We start from the raw sequence: 20,358 nt of genomic DNA, 5'->3' as shown, positions 1-20,358 counted from the left end.
AAAACTCGGGAATTTTTTAGAATTCCTGCTGTGGTTGCAGGTTCGAATCCTGCCTCGGGCGTGGATGTGTGTGATGTCCTTAGGTTAGTTAGGTTTAAGTAGTTCTAAGTTCTAGGGGACTGATGACCTCAGATGTTCAGTTCCATAGTGCTCAGAGCCATTTTTTTTTTAGAATTCCTGGAATTTTTTTGTTTTAGTTTTCAGTTAAATTTTTGTAATTTTGACTAGTAAGAAACAATACCCTAACAAAGGATATTACTGTATCTCACTACTGCAGAATAATACTGAAGCAATAAAACACGAACAAGAGGAAACAAAATAAAACTTAAGTTGCAAAGGAAATGCGCCATATGCAACAACAAAAAACACTGCTCATACAAGCATCTGCCGACAGCAAAATGTGCCAAAGGCTTTAGGAAGACTACGCAATGCTTCGTAACAACAAATTGCCTCCGATGAGTGTGACTTCACAGCTATTCACATAAGATTAATTTGAGCAGGCTTATGTGTATGCGCAGTTGAGTTGCACATGTGTAGTACTTTCTCCTTCTTATGGCTACAGAACTGTGGCTGTTAGCTATATAATCTGTAGCAGCAAGATGCTACCCGGAAAAATTTTACTGGTGTGCGCAAGCTGCCAGATTCACTAGGGACAAACTGGGGTATCTGCCACGGGCAGCAATGTCAGGTGGGGAGGCGGGGAGTGCCAAATTCATATTCTCGAGGAAAAAAACCTCGTCTCAGAAAACACCTAGTATCCAGCGCATGTTGGTCTATCAATTATTCGTACGATTTTGAAACACATCCCTGCTGGTTTTTGAACTAATTCCAAGTTTATATCTGAATGAATCATAAGTTGATTTTTGGATGCGTGCATTGTGTATGTCACGTGTCTGCCAGACGAATCCCCGTCGCATCCAGAAATAAACTTTCCTGCAGACAGAAACGGACGGGGCTATACAAACTGAGCAGAATAAAGCCAAACGGTTGAATGCCAATCGCTGTTTGTTTATGTGGTTGACTGGGTTTGCGAATGATCAGCGTTGTTATAATTACCGGCAAAATCCTTAGATTCAGACTACCAGAGTGGAAATAAACAAATAACAGGTAAGAAAGATTATGTATTATCTTCTCGGTGAGAAAATTTTTGGCCAGACAGTTACACTAGTAACACTGTACACTAGTTAGTTGTACAGTCCCTGGTAGCAGCCACCTGGGTGAAGCACGGAAAACGCGTTGTACGGACACGTAATAATGCCTAACTGCAGAACAAACACGGGATAACTAAACGGTTGATTGTGGCAGGGCTAGTGTAATTAACCAGAGGATAAGTTTTGACACAGAGATCACATAAATGAGCTATGACTGGCTTACAAAAGCGCTCGTAATCTCTATTTCAGTGCTAAGGAAAGTAATTTATACTTTCGTAATACAAAAATATGCAGCGTACATGTTGCAGCACATCAAAGATCTTTCTAAAACATTTCTTTTTTCTATTATTTTTATTTTGTATTTTTAGTTTCATTTTCTAAAGGGCCGGGAAATTCTGCGCTGTTGTATAAAACCGTAACCGTTCAAAGGATTGATAAGTTTTACAGTTCCAAGGAAATGTATACTGTCAGTTAACGTGGAAAAATGTATTTTCACCCGGAAGAATGTGTGTTTTTAACTGGGAAAAATTTAGGATTTTTTCTCCTTGTCTGCGTATACATCCTGTATTCAAACAGCCCATTGAAAATAAAGGATACCTACTGAAAGAGAGATCTCTCTCGAAAAACAGAATGTGGTGTGAATGACGAGGGAAGCTTACTCTGCGCTTATGTCACTCTTAGATATATCAGACCACATCTCTAACCTTTTTAGTGGAACTGTGAACGTTCCAGAGTTGTAGCTAAATGAAGGTTAGCACTATCTACGAGGCTTGATTTTTTAAGTAAGTACCGTTTTGCCACACCGTGGCCGCAGCGCTGCAATCGGTGTTTTGCGCATGCACACAGGGTACCTACATCTGTTGTCTAGACGCCATAACAGTCTGATTCTTCTTTGTTTACGTTGTGTACTGAGTGTTTAAGATGCCTCCGATAATCGTGAGTCCCACTGAATGTGAAGTACTGGCTGTTATAAGATTGCTTGGTGCTAAAGACCTAACAGCGGTCGATATTCATCGTGAGATCACACAGTTTACGGAGAAAACATTATGAGTGATGGAATGGTAAGAAACTGGTTGAGAGAATTTAAAGATGGCCGCCCAAATGTGCACGATGAACAACGGAGTGGGCGTCGTTTGGTCGTTAATGAAAGTTTGGTGCATGAAGTGGACAATAAGGTGGGAGAAAACTGACACTTTGCAGGATAACTTTCCTAATGTTCCTCGTAGTGTTTTGTATGGCATTGTGACCGAGCACTTGAAGTACTGAAAATTGTGCGCGCATTGGGTACCGAAAATGTTGACAGATGTGCACAAAACCAAACGTTTAGACTGTGCATTGACTTTCCTCGAGCAGTACCACGATGACGGTGACGATTTCTAAAGCCATATTGTTACGGGCGATGAAACGTGGGTGGCCTACGTCACACCAGAATCAAAGCAACAGTCCGTGGAATGGCGGCATTCAGATTCACCCAGAAAAGTGAAGTTTAAGCAAACAATTTCTGCCCGTAAAATCGTGTGCACAGTTTTTTGGGACAGAAAAGGAGTATTGTTTGTGGAGTTTCTGCCTCGTAATGAGACAATCAATGCAGCAGCTTACTGTAAGACATTGCACAATCTGCGCCGTTCAATTCAGAGCAAAAGACGTGGCAAGTTGAGCGAGGGTATCGTTTTGCTGCAAGACAATGCCCGTCCGCATGTGGTGAATCAGATCAAAGATCTCATCACATCTTTTCAGTGGGAAACTCTAGATCATCCTCCGTACAGCCTGATCTTGCGGCCAGTGACTACCGTTTGTTCCCGCACTTGAAGAAACACCTGGGCGGTCGGCATCTTGAAGACGATGACGAAGTCAAAACAGTGGTGATGCAGTGGTTAATAAGTCAGGCGACACACTTCTATGAGGAGGGTATTCAAAAACTGGTACGACATTGCGACAAGTGCCTCAGTATTGACGGAAATTATGTAGAAAAGTAGATTAAGGTACAGGCTTTCGTGTAAAAATAAAATTATTGAAATATCTTAGCACGTCTTTTTATAATTTCAAAATTGTACTTACTTAAAAAACATGCCTCATAAATAATGTAGGCTTACCCCAAGAAGCCATCCTAACTCCCTGGTTATACATAATGTATTCTAGTGATTTCAAAGAAATTATTCTTCCGAATGTTCACAAGATGTCATGCGTCTGGGAATGTAGTTGAATTCCAGACTCAGTTGGATTCCTCGCATTAATTCCATTATAAATACTTGTCTCCCAATCGTGAACATCAGCAGATTTTTAACCAGAGTTTGGTGGGATGTGAACACTAATGTTCTGTTGACCATATATAGTACATTAATTAGGAGCAGTTGCACTGTGTATGGGAATGCCAGCATCAAACATATCTGTAAATTGTATCATATGGTGGTCTCGTGTGAAATTTGTGTCTGGACCGAGGACTTTTTGGTAGGGAGGCTGCACCACGTTATCTCGGATGCAGAGTCATCGTCAGATGTAGAAGTAACTGCCTGTGTGCCTCAGGGAAGTGTGTCGGGACCGTTGCTGTTCGTGTTGTATAATAATGACCTTGCATACAATATTAATAATTGCCTCAGACTTTTTGCAGACGATGCAGTCATCTATAATGAAGTACTGTCTGAAAGAAGGTATATAAATATTCAGTCATATCCTGACAAGATTTCGAAGTGTTGCAAAGATTGGAAACGTGCTTCAAATATTCAGAAACGTAAAAGTGTGCACTTCGCAAAACAAAAAAACGTAGGATCCTGTGACTATAATATCAGTGGGTCACAGTTGGAATCGGCCAACTCGTAGAAATACCTGGGTGCAGCACTTTGTAGGGACGTGAAATGGAATGATCACATAGGCTCAGGTGTGGGTAAAGCAGGTGGTAGACTTCGGTTTATTGGTAGAATACTGGGGATGCGCAATCAGTCTACAAAGAATAGTGCTTACAAATCACTTGTGTGACGGGTTCCAGAATATTGCTCAAGTGTGTGGGACCCGCACCAAATAGGACCGACAGAGGATATTGAACGTATACGGAGAAGGGGCAATGAAACGGTCACAGGTGTGTTCGATCTGTGGGAGATTGTAACAGAGATGCCGAAGAAACTGCACTGGCAGACTTTCGAAGGTAGACGTAAACTGTCCCGAGAAAGTCTACTGACAATGTTTCGAGGACCAGCTTTAGATGACGACTCGAGGGATGTGATACGACCACCTACGTGCCACTCGCACGGGGATTGTGAGGTTAAGTTTAGAGTAATTACAGCGTGCGCAGAGGCAGTCGGTCGGTCATTCTTCTTCTGCTCCGTGCGTGAATGGAACGAGAAGAAACCTTAATAACTGGTAGAATGGGACATACCCTCTGGCGTACAGTTCACGGTGGTTTGCAGAGTATAGATGTAGGTGTAGGCAGTGAAGCCACCAGAGGTACTGCGAATGATGCACAAAGCTCTCACACACCACTGCTGGACACTGACCAGATGCAGAGCAGCACATCATAGAAGAAGAAGAAAAGATGTGGTGCTTGGGTGGCTTTGTGGATTATTTTGCTGTTTGCCCCATAGCTGATGGCATATCCAGTAGAGAAATGTATTCATTGGATTCAAATGGAAGGACTTCAGAGAGTATTAGACAACTGACTGTAAGTAATACTCTCTGTGGCTTCACTGTTTCACTATATAATCAAATCCCTGCAAAACGCATTTACGTCAGATGTAGCTTATTCAGGAAAACTACCCTGTGTTTAAGTTAGGATGTATCATCACTCTTGTTTTCAATTACTGTGTTAACTAAGAAGAAGAGCACATTACGTTTTCTGTCTGCTCCTCTAAGAAGCGTATTGCTGGAGTTTTTCTGTATATTATTTCAGTCTGTTTAAAAATTAAAATACGTCTGAAGTTAAACTGTTTCTGTACTCAACTGTTTTTACATCTTAACTGCAACTGCTCACATCACTGCAGGTCGGTGGTGTCCACGTCAAATGCGGCAGTAGAGCTGTCGTTGCCCTGTACTGTCGACTGTGTGAAATTTATCTTCGTTATTGTACTTTGTATGCAGTACGGTACACTATTCTTTCTGGGTACTTCGTGCAGTTTGCGTCGACAGGCGGAGAAATTTATAAACTTCGTTCACGTCGGGGTCACGGACGCGTAGCTCCTTTTCGCCATTTAGTCTCTTATCCACTTCGACCCGTCTCACTGTGCACTTCTGTACGGCCGACCGGTACGTAGGCACCGTTTCACTGCCACGACTCTGTCGGTGGTGGAGATGGAGCTGGTCGTTCGGTAGTCTGTCCCGAACGGTCAGATAACGGCTGCCATTGTGCCTCACACCTGTGCGGTGTTGCAGCCCGGACGAGCTGCTGGGCGAGCTACAATTCTGCTTCGTGCTCTTCCTCGTCGGGCACTCGCTGGACGCCTTCGAGCACTGGAAGCGGCTGGTTCGGCTGCTGTGCGGCTGTGTGGACGCGCTCGGCTCGAAGCCGCAGTTCTTCGTCGATTTCATATCTGTGCTGGAAACGCAGGTCAGTGATCTCGAATAACTTGTACTGTACATTTGTGTCTTCAGGTCCGTTGCACCACTTCGTACAATTCCAGTCAATTTTGTAATTGTAAATGACAGTCACTTACAATCCAGAGATTGAGGCTGTACCGACTTGTCAGTAATACGTGTATTACTGTGTACTATAGTAATATATATAACACGTGGTAGAAAATTTATGTTGCTGATACAGCAGTGTCAAAATCAGCTTATACCCTTTGACTTGTATCGATGCATACGCGGTGTGATAAGTGTGTCTGAGGACGATGTACTGAACAACATTACATTTTCTAATAACTACAGCAAGTAGGTATAGTATGTTTTTAGGTTGGTTGGAACATCCGAGTACATACGGCAAGAGCAAGTCATTTATCGTTATTTTCCCCTGGGCAGCAAGTCAGATGTTGAAGTGTAGGCACGTGGACAAAAAATGGTAGTCTATACTGACAGGTGTGGTCAGCGTAGTTATGCAGAAAACGTCAAGTCGTAAAGTTTGGGACGTATTTGTGGGAAGACTGTTCGACAGAAAGAATAAACAGCTGTCACACTGATATGTGTACGTGTTAAGATGCTACGTATAAAAATATCTGCACATATCTATTACAGTGTGTATATTTGCAGTTCGTGAGTCACTGCATTTTTTATTACGTATGCTTGTCAGTGATAAATTCGTCCGAACCGTAACAACGTTTAGCTGTTGAATAGTTTTCATTCTTTATTCAGTATATCCTTTTCCAGTTTTATTGTAAACTTTCATAGCCGTATAATAAGGAGTACACTCAAACAACTTGAGCCCACGGTATAATGATCAGTTCATTATTACCTTGCTGTCTCAGTAAAGCTTCTCTTCTGGAACTCAAACTGAAGCATCCGGGTAGCTTACAATTCTGACAGTAACAACTGTGGTTTCATTTAGACAGATCAGCATATGACACGGCATATGTCTCGATGGCATCAATGTCCTCTTCTCGTGTGGTTTTCTCTAACTTTGTCTTCAAATATTGCTCGGTGCTATTTATATTACGAGAAACAGGGCTTCGGAATAAAGCAGTGGTAAAGGTGGAAAACTTGTTCCGGACTGGGACTCGAACCCGGATGCTCTGCTCTTCGCTAAGTCCCGCAGTGGTTCAGCAGATGTGGTGCTATTTTCTTCGAGGTCTTCAAATTTGTTGACATCGAAACAAATTGTTCAATGTCTTCCTGTTCCAGTGACTGTGTACTAATCAAATCAGTATGGTGCCTTACTATTACTGTAGATAAATGCTTTAGGATTTTGTGACAGTATCTGACCTTTCTTGCACTATTTTGCGTGTCTCGACAATGTCGAATAACTTACTGTCGATCTACAGGAGACCGTAAAAATTGTAATTTGATGCAGATAGAACTATCTGAACGTACAGGTGAACACTGAACACTGTTCAGTACTTATGTTACTGATTGAAACATACACAGAGCACCAAAACACCACCACCTAATTAAAATGTTCGTACGAAAAACGTGTTCACAGGGTTTGCCGGAGGCTGCAGACTGTTGCTGTGTTGTGCCACTTCTGCAAAGATAAATTTACACTATAATTTACTTTCATAATTTTTGCATTATAGTAAAAATACTCTTTAGTGGAAAGACCCTTTCAAATGAGTAGAAAATTTTGTAAAACTTTATAGTCAGTCACATCATTTTCGTTTAACACAGCACTGTAGTTCTAAACAGTATTGTGAATATTTAGATATGTTCAGCTGCAGTTACATAGTGTGTCTTTACATCATTTTCTATATTGCTGGATGGGTAGTCTATTTCATATATACCGTACGTGTGTGGCAGTGGCTGACAACAGTTCCAAACCGTCTGGTCCTGTGGAAGATCACACGAGAGAAGTTTGACCTTTTTGTAAAATTGTGTTCAATGGTGTGAGCCGAGAACAAAGGACATAAATTTTTATCTGTGGGACATCCACAACTGTTCTGGACTATCTTCATGATAAACAAATTTGCCATAGTTGTAAAAAGCTTTTTATTGACTGAAGTCTTAAAAGTTGCTGTCATGTAAGACTCACATTAATAAAAACTTGTGACATACCTAGTCATGTTTCAGCTTGTAGTTCCTCAGTAGCATTGATCACAGAGAAAAATTGGTTGTAAATATGGGTGGGTACAGCACTATCTACATCCAATAACGTGGTCAACACCCACACATTTGGTTTCACAGGTTTTACTTCCATAAATTCCAGACCTCCCTCACTGGAGGAAGAAGGTTTAAGTTTACTACAATAAATATGATTGCAAATTGAATTTTTAATCATATATTGTTTATAGTTATGGCAAGTCTGTCTTAATTATGCAATTAAGTCCCATTTACCAGGTATGCACATACTAATAATCGTACAACAGTCTCACACTGATGAACTATACACGAGTCACATTTATATCGTAATTGGCCAGCAGTCATTGTCCTACTTCACTGTCTGTATTCTTATTCGTCACAACACATCACTGCACTGTTACATAATTATTGTTATTATTAGTATTATTATTTTGAAGGACACAGATTCCACACTTCAAGTCTTGGAACAGGTTGGCTTAAAAAATGACATCAGGCCCAGTGCTTACATTTGCAGAAATGGCTGCTAAAATTCCACGTTGTTAAGAGCATAATTTTGATAATTTACAATTAGAATTTTACACCTCAAATTAATTGAATAGTGTAGGAAAATTGGTTTTAGTCTGGACCTTATGTTACAATAAGAGTTTTGACTGAAATAAACCTTCTCGATGACGAAAAATGCAAAAATAGCTATATAAACTATACCGTACATAAAAGTGTTAATTACCTGCAAACTAATTAAGTGTTGATGTTCCTACCATGTTTTGAAAATTAGCTAGATGGATAGTTTAAGGATTTATGCAGGTTATAACGGTTCAAATTAATTAGGAAATTATTCGGACTTTGTAATTTAACAAAGTTGGTCCTGGTCTTATACTCCGAATTATGGAATGACAGCTTTGTCTTAACACACATATCTCACAACACTAATGATAAAGAAACATTTAAGGAGGCAAACACGAAACAAAATGGGGGAAATGAGTCCCAGCTTGCTTTGCTACAAACTGTACAGATATTTTTTACCATTAGAAATAAAGGGCCTGAGGATGACAGCCAGTTTAATTAGTAGTAGATTGTATTTTAAATAGAAAAGTGGTTTTAATTCATTATAAGACACAGAAATCTCATTTTCTAATGCAGGTAGTAAATAGAGGCATTGGACCTCATATACATTCACACTAGTCAGTAATATTTCTGCCCTCTTTCTCAAACATTGTGCCCTTAAGCTTGCTCACTGGTTTGGCAGTAGTGTCTCTTACTGCCATCCAGTATATCCTTGATTTGATCCCTACCTCTGCTTAAATGTTGAATTAAAAAAAAAAATCATCAGTTATGGTGGACAAACTTTTGGTATAAGGAGTCAATCTCATTCTGCCAACAATTTTGCCACTCCATTTTGGATACCTGGGAAGGGTTTCCACCTGACCGGTGGAAACACATTGTGTCTCTTTAACGCAGTATTTTCCATTGCCTCCTGCAAGACAGCAATCCGTGCCAATTTTTTCGAACGGTATAGCGTAGTTGACGAAAGTTCTGAAAGTAGCACCGACCCCTCTGAGTCGCCAGTATGTATGTGTGTTTGTGTGTGTGTGGGGGGGGGGGGGGGGGCTGTTACATACCCATCTTGGTAAGCCTACTAGCGACACAGGCATCACACTCCTGGTACGTGAGCTGTCACTGCCTCACGTATGCCTCTGCTGCTACTTCCGCTTTCTCGGTATTCCCCACCCTGGCCATCCCCTAGCAGGAAGGCCAGGCTTGCCATCTTGTGGTAAAACACTTTTCCCATTACTCAGTTTGTTCCAGGTCAATCAGGTAGGCTTTCGCCGAATACTGCGCTGTATACCACAAATGGGAAGCGACCAGTGTAGTCGACCTATGCAGCAGGATGTGTACTATAAATTGACATAAACCACCACCTTCCAGAGCCTACAGTTCCCAAGATATATTTTTGTAACTGAACAATTGACCTGCAGAAATTATTTGTGCAGTAAATAAAAATTAACATTTTTACCCACACACCTTTTGTATTTGTCTTAAACAAAACCTGTGACTGATAGCTGACGTTCTTCACTTCGTATTGCACGGATAAAATTAGATAAATATTGTGGCTTCCGATCGGATTCAGGTGACGGAGATCCCCGAGGAGTTCCTGGCAGACATCGTAGCCAACAAGAACTTCGTGTACGTGTCACTACGAGAGCTCTTCCGCAACCTGCAGGACACCTGCTGCGAGGCAGACTCGCGGCTCAAGGTGCGCGGCGAGCGCTTGGCGCGTGCTCTCACCGGCCGCCTCGGCTGGGACTTCTCGGAGCTCGAGTTGGAGGAGGAGGACGAGGCGCCGGTGGTGGTGGAGCTGTGAACTGCGACAGATGCTCCGGTGGCGAGAGCCCTCTGCTAGCTCGGCAGTGCCAACCGATTTTTCCAATTCTACATTAGCTGTCACCATCGAATCACTTCATTTCTCGTGTGTAAGATGATAAGTATCACTTGTAAAAAAACACAACTTGTATAAACCTTTCTCTAATCAAATAAGCAGTTTCTCTTTTATTCTCAAGCATCTGCACACTTAGTTACGGAGGTTCTTCTGAAAATAACATCTGTGTTTTCATCTACTTGTAGTCCGTAAAACACTGAAGTGTATGGCAGAGGGTACATCCCACAGTTCCAGTTATCAGGGCATCTTCTCGTCCTTTAACATGCGAAGTGCAGTTAAAATGTTATTCTCAGCTGCACGGTGTCCCACAAGGTGGTCTACTTTGCTCTCGGCCACAGTTTGGCGGTGGCCGTTCACCCTGGTGGACAGCTAGTTGGTAGTTGTACCACTGCAGTGGTTGCAGCAGAGCTGGTTAATGACATACCTGCTTTCACAGGTGCTCAGCCCCTGATGGGAGCAGGATAGTCCTGCAATAGGACTGGAATAGGTAGTGCTGGGTGTGTGGGTTGGAGAGGTCCTGCACCTGGGTCTTCCACTGGGACACGATCCTTGTGGTATGGGTTTGGGATTGGGAGAGCCATAGGGATGGACTAGGATGTTGTGAAGGTTGCGTGGGCAAAGGAACACCACTGTAGGAGGGTGGGAAGGATCTGGGATAGGATGTCCTTCACTTCAGGGCACGATGGTAGGTAATCGAAGCCCTGACAAAAGACTCGGTTCAGTTGTTCCATTCCAGGGTGGTACTGGGTGATGAAAGGAGCACTCCTTTGTGGCTGGTTCTTGGGGATGGGGGTTAATGCCTGCAAATAAACTGTCCCCAGGTGGGCAGACTATACGGAATGGACTTTTTGGTGTAAAAGGGATACAGCTGTCGAAATGGATGTGGATAGAGGTGCGGATGGAGCCATCGTAGAGATGGAGGAGGTCAATGTTTAGAAGGGTAGCGCACTGGGTTGAGGAGGAACAGGTTAAGTGGATGGGAAGGAAAGTGTTGAAGTTGTGAAGGAATGAAGGTAGAGTGTCTTGGCCCCGAGTCCAGATCATGAAGATTCCATCAGTAAACCAGAACCAGACTACGGATTTGGCGTTCTTGGAGGCTGTGAAGGTCACGTCTAGATGGCCCGTAAACAGGTTGTCATACGAGGGTGCCGTGCAGGGCCCGTGGCTTTGTCACGGATTTGTTTGTATACCTCCCCTTCAAAGGAGAAGTAATTGTGGGTTAGGAAAAAGTTAGTAAGGTGTTTGAGGAATCAGGTAGTGTGTTTGGTATCAGAAAGACATTGGGGAAGGACTATAGGCATGAGGGATGTTGGTGTATAGGGAGATGGTGTCAACAGTGACAAGTAGGGATCCAGGAGGTAAAGGGGTGGAGGGGGGTTGGGGAGGGGAGGGAAGTGGAGGGGGGTTGGGGAGGGGAGGGAAGTGGAGGGGGGGTTGGGGAGGGGAGGGAAGTGGAGGGGGGGTTGGGGAGGGGAGGGAAGTGGAGGGGGGGTTGGGGAGGGGAGGGAAGTGGAGGGGGGGTTGGGGAGGGGAGGGAAGTGGAGGGGGGGTTGGGGAGGGGAGGGAAGTGGAGGGGGGGTTGGGGAGGGGAGGGAAGTGGAGGGGGGGTTGGGGAGGGGAGGGAAGTGGAGGGGGGGTTGGGGAGGGGAGGGAAGTGGAGGGGGGGTTGGGGAGGGGAGGGAAGTGGAGGGGGGGTTGGGGAGGGGGGAGGGGAGGGAAGTGGAGGGGGGGTTGGGGAGGGGGTTGGGGAGGGGAGGGGTGTTGGGGAGGGGAGGGGAGGGCAGGGGGGAGGGGGGTTGGGGAGGGAGGGCAGGGGGGAGGGGGGTTGGGGAGGGGAGGGCAGGGGGGAGGGGGGTTGGGGAGGGGAGGGTAGGGTTTGGTGGATGTTAAGGAAGAGTGTATAATCCAAGAATCATAATTAGGCCAATTACGTACTACTGTTGTACAAGAGGGATAATCATTATATCCATCTCCCCACATAATTTTTGATACATCTTTCTTTCCCTTCATATCATTAACATTGCTACTTATTTCACGAGCAACAGCTAAATTTCTACCTTTATTATAAATAATAAATGGTACATGTGTTATAGATCCTGATCCACTTAATGTTCTACTTGTGGAAAATGTAGCTTCTAATCCAACAGGAATTAAATCAATAGATATAGATTTAACATAACAATAATCAGGTAAACTATGAAATTGAGCTTTAAATAAAAAATTGACTTAATTGATTAGAGCTGCAGACGTTACATAACGTTTACCGTAAATATTACCTTGAGCATCTTTAATATCATGCCAGCTGTGTCCATAGCCCCATACTTGGAACAAATGAGTATTAATAAAATTTTAGCATCTACACTTTTCCACATAAACGTTGATGACTGATCCACACTATTAGTACCACCATCAGTACCACTGTCACTATTTACATAACAAATTTGTGCAGAATATTCTTCAGCCATTTCTATTTAGTTACCTGAAGTTTCCTCACGCGGTTGCTTAATCTTCAGCTTTCCGTTTTATTCCAAAATGTTTATCTGTTTCCTCAATAGGTGGAATGTTTAATTCGCTACTATCAGATGCTTCTTGAATAACGTCTCGTGGTTCGTCGTCTAAATTAGAAAACAAATCAACAATGGCGCCAAGCACCTCATCTGTTTCAGTAGCAGAATGTGTCGCAGATGTAGCTGCTCTTCTTATTGCAGCCCACGGTAAAGAACGAGTTGCACCTGTCTTTTTGTCCTTCCATGTTTTCGACTTAGGCATTCTGTTTCCATTGTCACTGCAATACAACTGAACATCTGCCATCTACTGCAGTCCTTTTATACCTATATGTTTGGATAGCCTTGACTGATCACTTGCCAACAGCAACCCACAACCCCCCCCCTGCGGTTTCTGACGTCAGCAAGTGCGCTTTGCGCCTTCTTCGAACACTTGCTGAGGGGTGGAGGGGAGGGAGGGGGTGGATGTAAAGGAAAAAGAGAAAAAAAATCTGCTCACCAAGAGGAAGCAGGGACCCAAAAAACACACATACGCCAAACCTAACGTGGTTTGTGCCTTGAATCCAGGGGGGAAGCAGTGTGTAACCAATGTAAACAGTCACAGAGGATTCTGTGTATATCCATGATCAGTGGTGCAGTCATGTACACAAGGAACTTATACAAGACAAATTCTGGTTCTTTGTAGTGAAAAATTTAGGTTGGGTTTCTTTAATCAAAACACATGAATTCATGGACATGAAAAAAATTGAATTTTATTTGTAATGACATGTCTTATACTGTATTTATATATACAACTCTTTTTTTCTCTTCTATCTCTACCATGGGTAATAATGACAGTGAGATTCATACATTTAACCACTCTGACTAGACACCACTTGCAACTAGAAACTGTGTAACCAAGAGGGGGATGAGCATCACAACTACAGTAGGGCTGCAAACCACTGCTGCATTGTAGTAGCCACCGGAGACCTGCAAGTTGGCTGTCTCGATACTCTGCTTACAGTAATCACCATCTGGAAGAAGAAAGAAAAATTGATATATCAAAACTGGAGTCTAGGACCTCTCAATCCTAAAGGCAATAAATGCACCCGTTGCGCCCCCCCCCCCCCTTTAATGTAATCCTTTCATGACAGCAGGGGTAAAATCATTTTGTTTAAGCAGGTGTAACTTCATATATCAATACACTGTTCCCAAAGAGAGATGTGATGAAAATGTATTTGTTTGATGCACAGCAATTTAAACATGGAACTTATAAATTCAGAAAGAAACAAACAAGGGAAAATATTAGAACAACCAAGAGACAGAGCACAATACTCTGAAAATGACAGCCTTAGAATTCAGTCAATTTTTTACTCACTGTAAACATAGGAAAACAAAACAATTAAGCCTCCCTCAGAAACCATAATACTAAATCTTATCCACCAAACATCAAGAATGACACTGCACTTCAAACTGACAAAACTATGTGGAAACTTAATCAGTAACCTACTGCACTGTTTATGTAGCCAGTATACACAAACAGGTACTTAAGATCAAAACATGCTGTACTGCATACACATACATAAACATGATACAAGACAAATTTTACATTACACCCTATCTCTGTGCTGCTAGTGTTTTTTACAAAATGGCTCACATACTCTCCCAGTTTGGCTTTCACAAAGGGCTCTCCACAGAGGAGCATTACTCAGTAAAACTCTTCCTTATTAATGTGGAAGGAAGGGAAACCAAAGTGCAGTGCTGAAAATACAAGAGAGAACATGTAGGCAAAGTGTATTTGTTGAAAACAAAAATATCAGTTTTTCACACACTATAGATTCAGGAGGATGTAGGCTGTAGTAGGTACTGTGAGATGAAGCAGCTTGCACAGGATAGATTAGCATGGAGAGCTGCATCAAACCAGTCTCAGGACTGAAGAAGAAGAAGAAGAAGAAGAAGAAGACGACGAAGACGACGACATAATTGCCTAAATTTTCTGCAGTATGAATAAACATGATATGAAAACAAAAACTAAAGACAAGTGGTATATAAATGTGTTTTAGTATTTTCTCAGTCAGAAGACGGAGAATCGTGATATTCCTGAGGTAAACTACTCCCCTGTTCGTATCTCTGGAAGGGGAGTATTTCAGGGGGAGTCATCGAAAGAGACGATCATTTTCAGTTCAGGATCGGGACATGGAATGTAAGAACACTTTCAACATCAAGAAAACTGGAAAATCTAATGAGAGAAATGGATTGAAGTTAGGTGGCAGATAGGAATGAAGTAACAACAGGTGATTTCACAATTTTTTTATACCAGTGGAAAAAGTTCTGGACTTGGGGATGGCAATACTGATGGGAAATCAAATAGTTCAACGTGTGACTAAAGAGGTACACCATAGTGATTATTATTATTATTATTATATACATATTTTTAAGTAAGTGCACAACCAGTGGACATGCCAACATCAGACCATGACAAACAAATGGTGAAAATTTACGATGAAATAAGATATCGTACATTCTGAAGAGTAAACATCATAATCGTGGGCAACTTTAATAATGTGGTTGGACGAGGTAGAGAAGTAATCATCATGGGTCAGTATGGATAAGGAAGAAGAAACAAGAGCAGAGAAACAACTTGGTGGTGATAAACACTTCGGTACTTTTAAGGAAGAGTAAATTCTACACATTAGCAAGTATCAGATAGACTACATACTTGTCAAGCACAGGTTTAGGGGTAGTGTGAAAGAATTTAAAACTCTGCCAATGTCAATTCTGATCACAACCTTTTCATTGCTGGCATCAGTACAGGATTGAAGAGGATACAACAGCATGGGAAGAGAAGCAGAGGTGGGTCCTGGAAATGGTGAGAGAGAACAATGAGGCACTAAGAGAGTCCCTGGAACAACAATTTAGGGAAATGAGATATGCAAATGTGGATGAGAAATGGTGAAATGTCAAACACGTTTTATGGAATATGTTAAAAAGCGAACTTGGGAGGGAAGCGAGGAAACCGTGGATCACCAGTGAGATGTTGGAAAAGATGGAGGAAGTGTAATAATGCTAATGAAGAACAATACAGAAGGTAAACTGACAAAGCGAAAGAAATGTATACACAGAAGGAATAGAGGACCTACAAAGGAGTAAGGACTTCCGGGATAGAAGACTGTAGAGGACAAATGGTTACTGAACAAACAGAGGAGCTGAAAGTATAGGATGGATATATAAAGGAACTCTACAATAAGGAACATTGCCAACAAGCCATTGAAATAGACACGGGGGAAGAGATTGACAAAGACGAAAAAGGACCGAGCACACTGACAACTGAAGTAGAGAAGGCAATTAAGGACACGAAGAGGAGGAAAGCCATAGGAGATAACATACTAGTGGATTTGCTGAAAGAAATCGGGGAAAGAGGGTTTGAAGGCAGTGATGCATCTCATAAACAAAATCTATGAAAGTGGGGTGTATGGCCTAAGGATTTTTTTTTTTTGATGTAACAATGGTTGCTCTTGAGAAGAAACGGAAGACACAACATTGGTATCAAATTCTCCATACAAACACACAGACCTGCCACTAGGCAGAATACTACATACTGATAATAACGACAATTACAATATGGGAAAAAACCTATAGCTTTGTTTACTTTATGCAACTGTATTGGGTACATGAAGAATCAGACACTTGGTGTGTATCATCAGTGTATTATTATTGACTACATGTTAATAATGTTTTTTTTCATATAATGTTATATAAGTCACAGATTTCTTTAATGCACAACAAATTACATTTCTAATATCATTGTGAAATTTACCATAAAAAAAAACACACACATCAAGTACTTTGATGTGGATAATCATGTAATTTTATGGGACTGGTTAATGAGTATCTTGTAATTTTAATTTAAATTAATTTAGATTCCCAATTTCTTACTCTATGTCCAATATTTGTCTCCTCATCATAATTTTTAAGTTAAAACGTAAATACAGATTAGAAATCAGGGTGGAAAAGTGCAAGGCAAATGACAATTATATTAATAAGTCCCATAACGTGTGTAAAGCTGCCAGGAATGTTGTAAACACTGAACTGGGGAGAAAGCATTAGAAAAGTGACGAGTGTAATGTTAATATTAAACCAGATAAATTCAATGACTATTTTATGAGCTAGGTTCCTTTACTCCAACTGAGTCCCATAATAAATATAAATAGGATGCTGTATCATTCCTACAATATTTTGAAGAAATTTCTTGTCATATAATTGGAAAGATGTTCTCGTTTTACTAAGGAGCTTCATAGCTCCCCTTTTTGTTGTTCTGTTTTTGCAATTTAAAAACTGGGTAATTTTGAAAATCAGCCTTATGCAAACACAATTAGTTTATTTTTATATTTACCCAGACATTTTTCGACACCTGTGTGTCATCTTTTGGGCAGTCAATTTTTACTTCTTAAAATTACATCGCTGACTGATGTATAAAAATACAGATCACCACCGTGAGGTGCAGGGCAGTGTGTCCATACCAGTTAGCGTTTCTGCCATTCCATTGACAAACAGAATGTGGGAAGAATGGTTGTTCAATTTTCTCAGTGCATTGAGCTATACAGAGAAGATTCTAGTACACACATCAAAAAAAGTTTTGCATCACCTCGGTTCCGGAACTTGTACAGAAAATTGGAACAGAGATCAACATAAACATCATTTTTTGCTCCTTTTATTGCTCATGGAAAACCAGACATTGCATGTTGTACCACCACACGGCGAGATGGGGGTGCAAATTGTCATCCACGAAGACGAATGCCTCGCCAATACGGTTGCGTTGTCAGCCGGAGGATGCCATTCACGTATCGTACATCCGTTATGGCGCCTTCCGTGACCACTGACGGCAAATGTCGGTCCCACATAATGCCACCCCAAAACAGCAGGGAACATCCACCTTGCTGCACGCGCTGGACGGTGTGTCTAAGGCATTCAGCGTGACTGGGTTGCCTCCAAACATGTCTCCGACAATGGTCTAGTTGAAGGCATATGCGACACTCGTCGGCAAGAGAAAGTGATGGCAATCCCGAGCGGTCCATTCGGCATGTTGTCGGGCCCATCCGTACTGCGCTATATGATGATGTGATTGCAAAGCTGGACCTCGCCATGTATGTCAGGAGTGAAGTTGTGCATCATGCAGCCTATTGCAAGCAGTTTCAGTCACGACACAACGTCCTGCGGCTGCACAAAAAAGTATTATTCAACATGGTGTTGCTGTCAGGGCTCCTCCGAGCCATAATCCGTAAGTAGAGGTCATCCACTGCAGCAGTAACCCTGGGGCAACCTCAGTGAGGAATGTCATCGACAGTTCCCGTCTCTGTATCTCCTCCATATCTGAACAACATCGCTTTGGTTCACTCCGAGATGCCTGGACATATTCCTTGTTGAGAGCCCTTCTTAGCATAAACTAACAATGCGGGCACAATCGAACTGCAGTATTGACTGTATGGGCCCACACACCTGACCAATATTCTAGGATGGGACACACGAGTTATTTCTAAGCAATTTACTTTGTAAAATGATTGCATTTCCCCCGTATTCTACCAATAAACCAAAGTCTACCACTTGTTTTACTCGTGACACAGCCTATGTGATCGTTCTGAATTAGTATTCCTACATAGGGTTACACCCAGGTATTTGTACGAGTTGGCCATTCCGACAGTGAATCATCGATATTGTGGGCAAAGGGTACTATGTTGTGTGTGTGGTTTTTTAAGTGCACAGTTTTATATTTCTCAACATTTAATGCATGTTACGAATCTCTGCACGAAGTTGAAATTGTATGAAGATTTGCTTTAATATTTTCAACTTCTTTCAGATAATATTTCATTATAGACAACTGCAACAGTCTGAGGTCACTACACTCCTGGAAATTGAAATAAGAACACCGTGAATTCATTGTCCCAGGAAGGGGAAACTTTATTGACACATTCCTGGGGTCAGATACATCACATGATCACACTGACAGAACCACAGGCACATAGACACAGGCAACAGAGCATGCACAATGTCGGCACTAGTACAGTGTATATCCACCTTTCGCAGCAATGCAGGCTGCTATTCTCCCATGGAGACGATCGTAGAGATGCTGGATGTAGTCCTGTGGAACGGCTTGCCATGCCATTTCCACCTGGCGCCTCAGTTGGACCAGCGTTCGTGCTGGACGTGCAGACCGCATGAGACGACGCTTCATCCAGTCCCAAACATGCTCAATGGGGGACAGATCCGGAGATCTTGCTGGCCAGGGTAGTTGACTTACACCTTCTAGAGCACGTTGGGTGGCACGGATACATGCGGACGTGCATTGTCCTGTTGGAACAGCAACTTCCCTTGCCGGTCTAGGAATGGTAGAACGATGGGTTCGATGACGGTTTGGATGTACCGTGCACTATTCAGTGTCCCCTCGACGATCACCAGTGGTGTACGGCCAGTGTAGGAGATCGCTCCCCACACCATGATGCCGGGTGTTGGCCCTGTGTGCCTCGGTCGTATGCAGTCCTGATTGTGGCGCTCACCTGCACGGCGCCAAACACGCATACGACCATCATTGGCACCAAGGCAGAAGCGACTCTCATCGCTGAAGACGACACGTCTCCATTCGTCCCTCCATTCACGCCTGTCGCGACACCACTGGAGGCGGGCTGCACGATGTTGGGGCGTGAGCGGAAGACGGCCTAACGGTGTGCGGGACCGTAGCCCAGCTTCATGGAGACGGTTGCGAATGGTCCTCGCCGATACCCCAGGAGCAACAGTGTCCCTAATTTGCTGGGAAGTGGCGGTGCGGTCCCCTACGGCACTGCGTAGGATCCTACGGTCTTGGCGTGCATCCGTGCGTCGCTGCGGTCCGGTCCCAGGTCGACGGGCACGTGCACCTTCCGCCGACCACTGGCGACAACATCGATGTACTGTGGAGACCTCACGCCCCACGTGTTGAGCAATTCGGCGGTACGTCCACCCGGCCTCCCGCATGCCCACTATACGCCCTCGCTCAAAGTCCGTCAACTGCACATACGGTTCACGTCCACGCTGTCGCGGCATGCTACCAGTGTTAAAGACTGCGATGGAGCTCCGTATGCCACGGCAAACTGGCTGACACTGACGGCGGCGGTGCACAAATGCTGCGCAGCTAGCGCCATTCGACGGCCAACACCGCGGTTCCTGGTGTGTCCGCTGTGCCGTGCTTGTGATCATTGCTTGTACAGCCCTCTCGCAGTATCCGGAGCAAGTATGGTGGGTCTGACACACCGGTTTCAATGTGTTCTTTTTTCCATTTCCAGGAGTGTATTAATATTGGCTGCAAGGTCATTGATATACAATATGAACTGCACAAGTCCCAGCACACTTCCCTGGGAACACCTTGCGTCTTCTGCATCCGAGATAACGTGCTGTGACCTCCCTACGAAAAACTCACTTCAGTCAGAAATTTCACTTGACAGCTGATCTGATCGCCCTTATGACAATAAGCACAGGTGTGGTACTTAGTCAAATGCTTTTCAGAAAGGAAGTAGTGCTGCATCTACCTGATCCAAAGCCTTCAGTGTGTCACGAGAGAAAAGTGTGCATTGGGTTTCACATGATCATTGTTTTAGAATCCACACTG

General features: G+C 43.1%; 2 protein-coding genes across 3 annotated transcripts in view; one reads left to right on the top strand and one right to left on the bottom strand.

Moving 5' to 3' along the window:
- The window catches only part of LOC126215061 (protein AAR2 homolog), a 131,967-nt gene extending 120,390 nt beyond the window's left edge, over nt 1–11,577 (top strand). Inside the window, exons 5-6 of one of the 2 annotated variants that reach the window (XM_049941710.1) lie at nt 5,511–5,685; nt 9,931–11,577. In XM_049941710.1, the coding sequence (XP_049797667.1) occupies nt 5,511–5,685; nt 9,931–10,164 (409 nt within the window). In that variant the 3' untranslated portion in view covers nt 10,165–11,577. The remainder of the gene's footprint in view (nt 1–5,510; nt 5,686–9,930) is intronic. The other variant, XM_049941709.1, reaches the window with a different exon arrangement.
- A 1,910-nt stretch (nt 11,578–13,487) lies between these two features.
- LOC126215309 (angiotensin-converting enzyme-like) overlaps nt 13,488–20,358 on the bottom strand; it is a 47,027-nt gene continuing 40,156 nt past the window's right edge. Inside the window, exon 4 of the mRNA XM_049941990.1 lies at nt 13,488–13,756. Coding sequence (XP_049797947.1) covers nt 13,608–13,756 — 149 coding nt within the window. The 3' untranslated portion in view covers nt 13,488–13,607. The remainder of the gene's footprint in view (nt 13,757–20,358) is intronic.

Source organism: Schistocerca nitens, chromosome 12 (genome assembly GCF_023898315.1).
Source record: "Schistocerca nitens isolate TAMUIC-IGC-003100 chromosome 12, iqSchNite1.1, whole genome shotgun sequence".
Taxonomy (NCBI): Eukaryota; Metazoa; Arthropoda; class Insecta; order Orthoptera; family Acrididae; genus Schistocerca; species Schistocerca nitens.
Note: the sequence above shows the minus strand (reverse complement) of the source record. Positions and strands in the feature narration are given on the sequence as shown.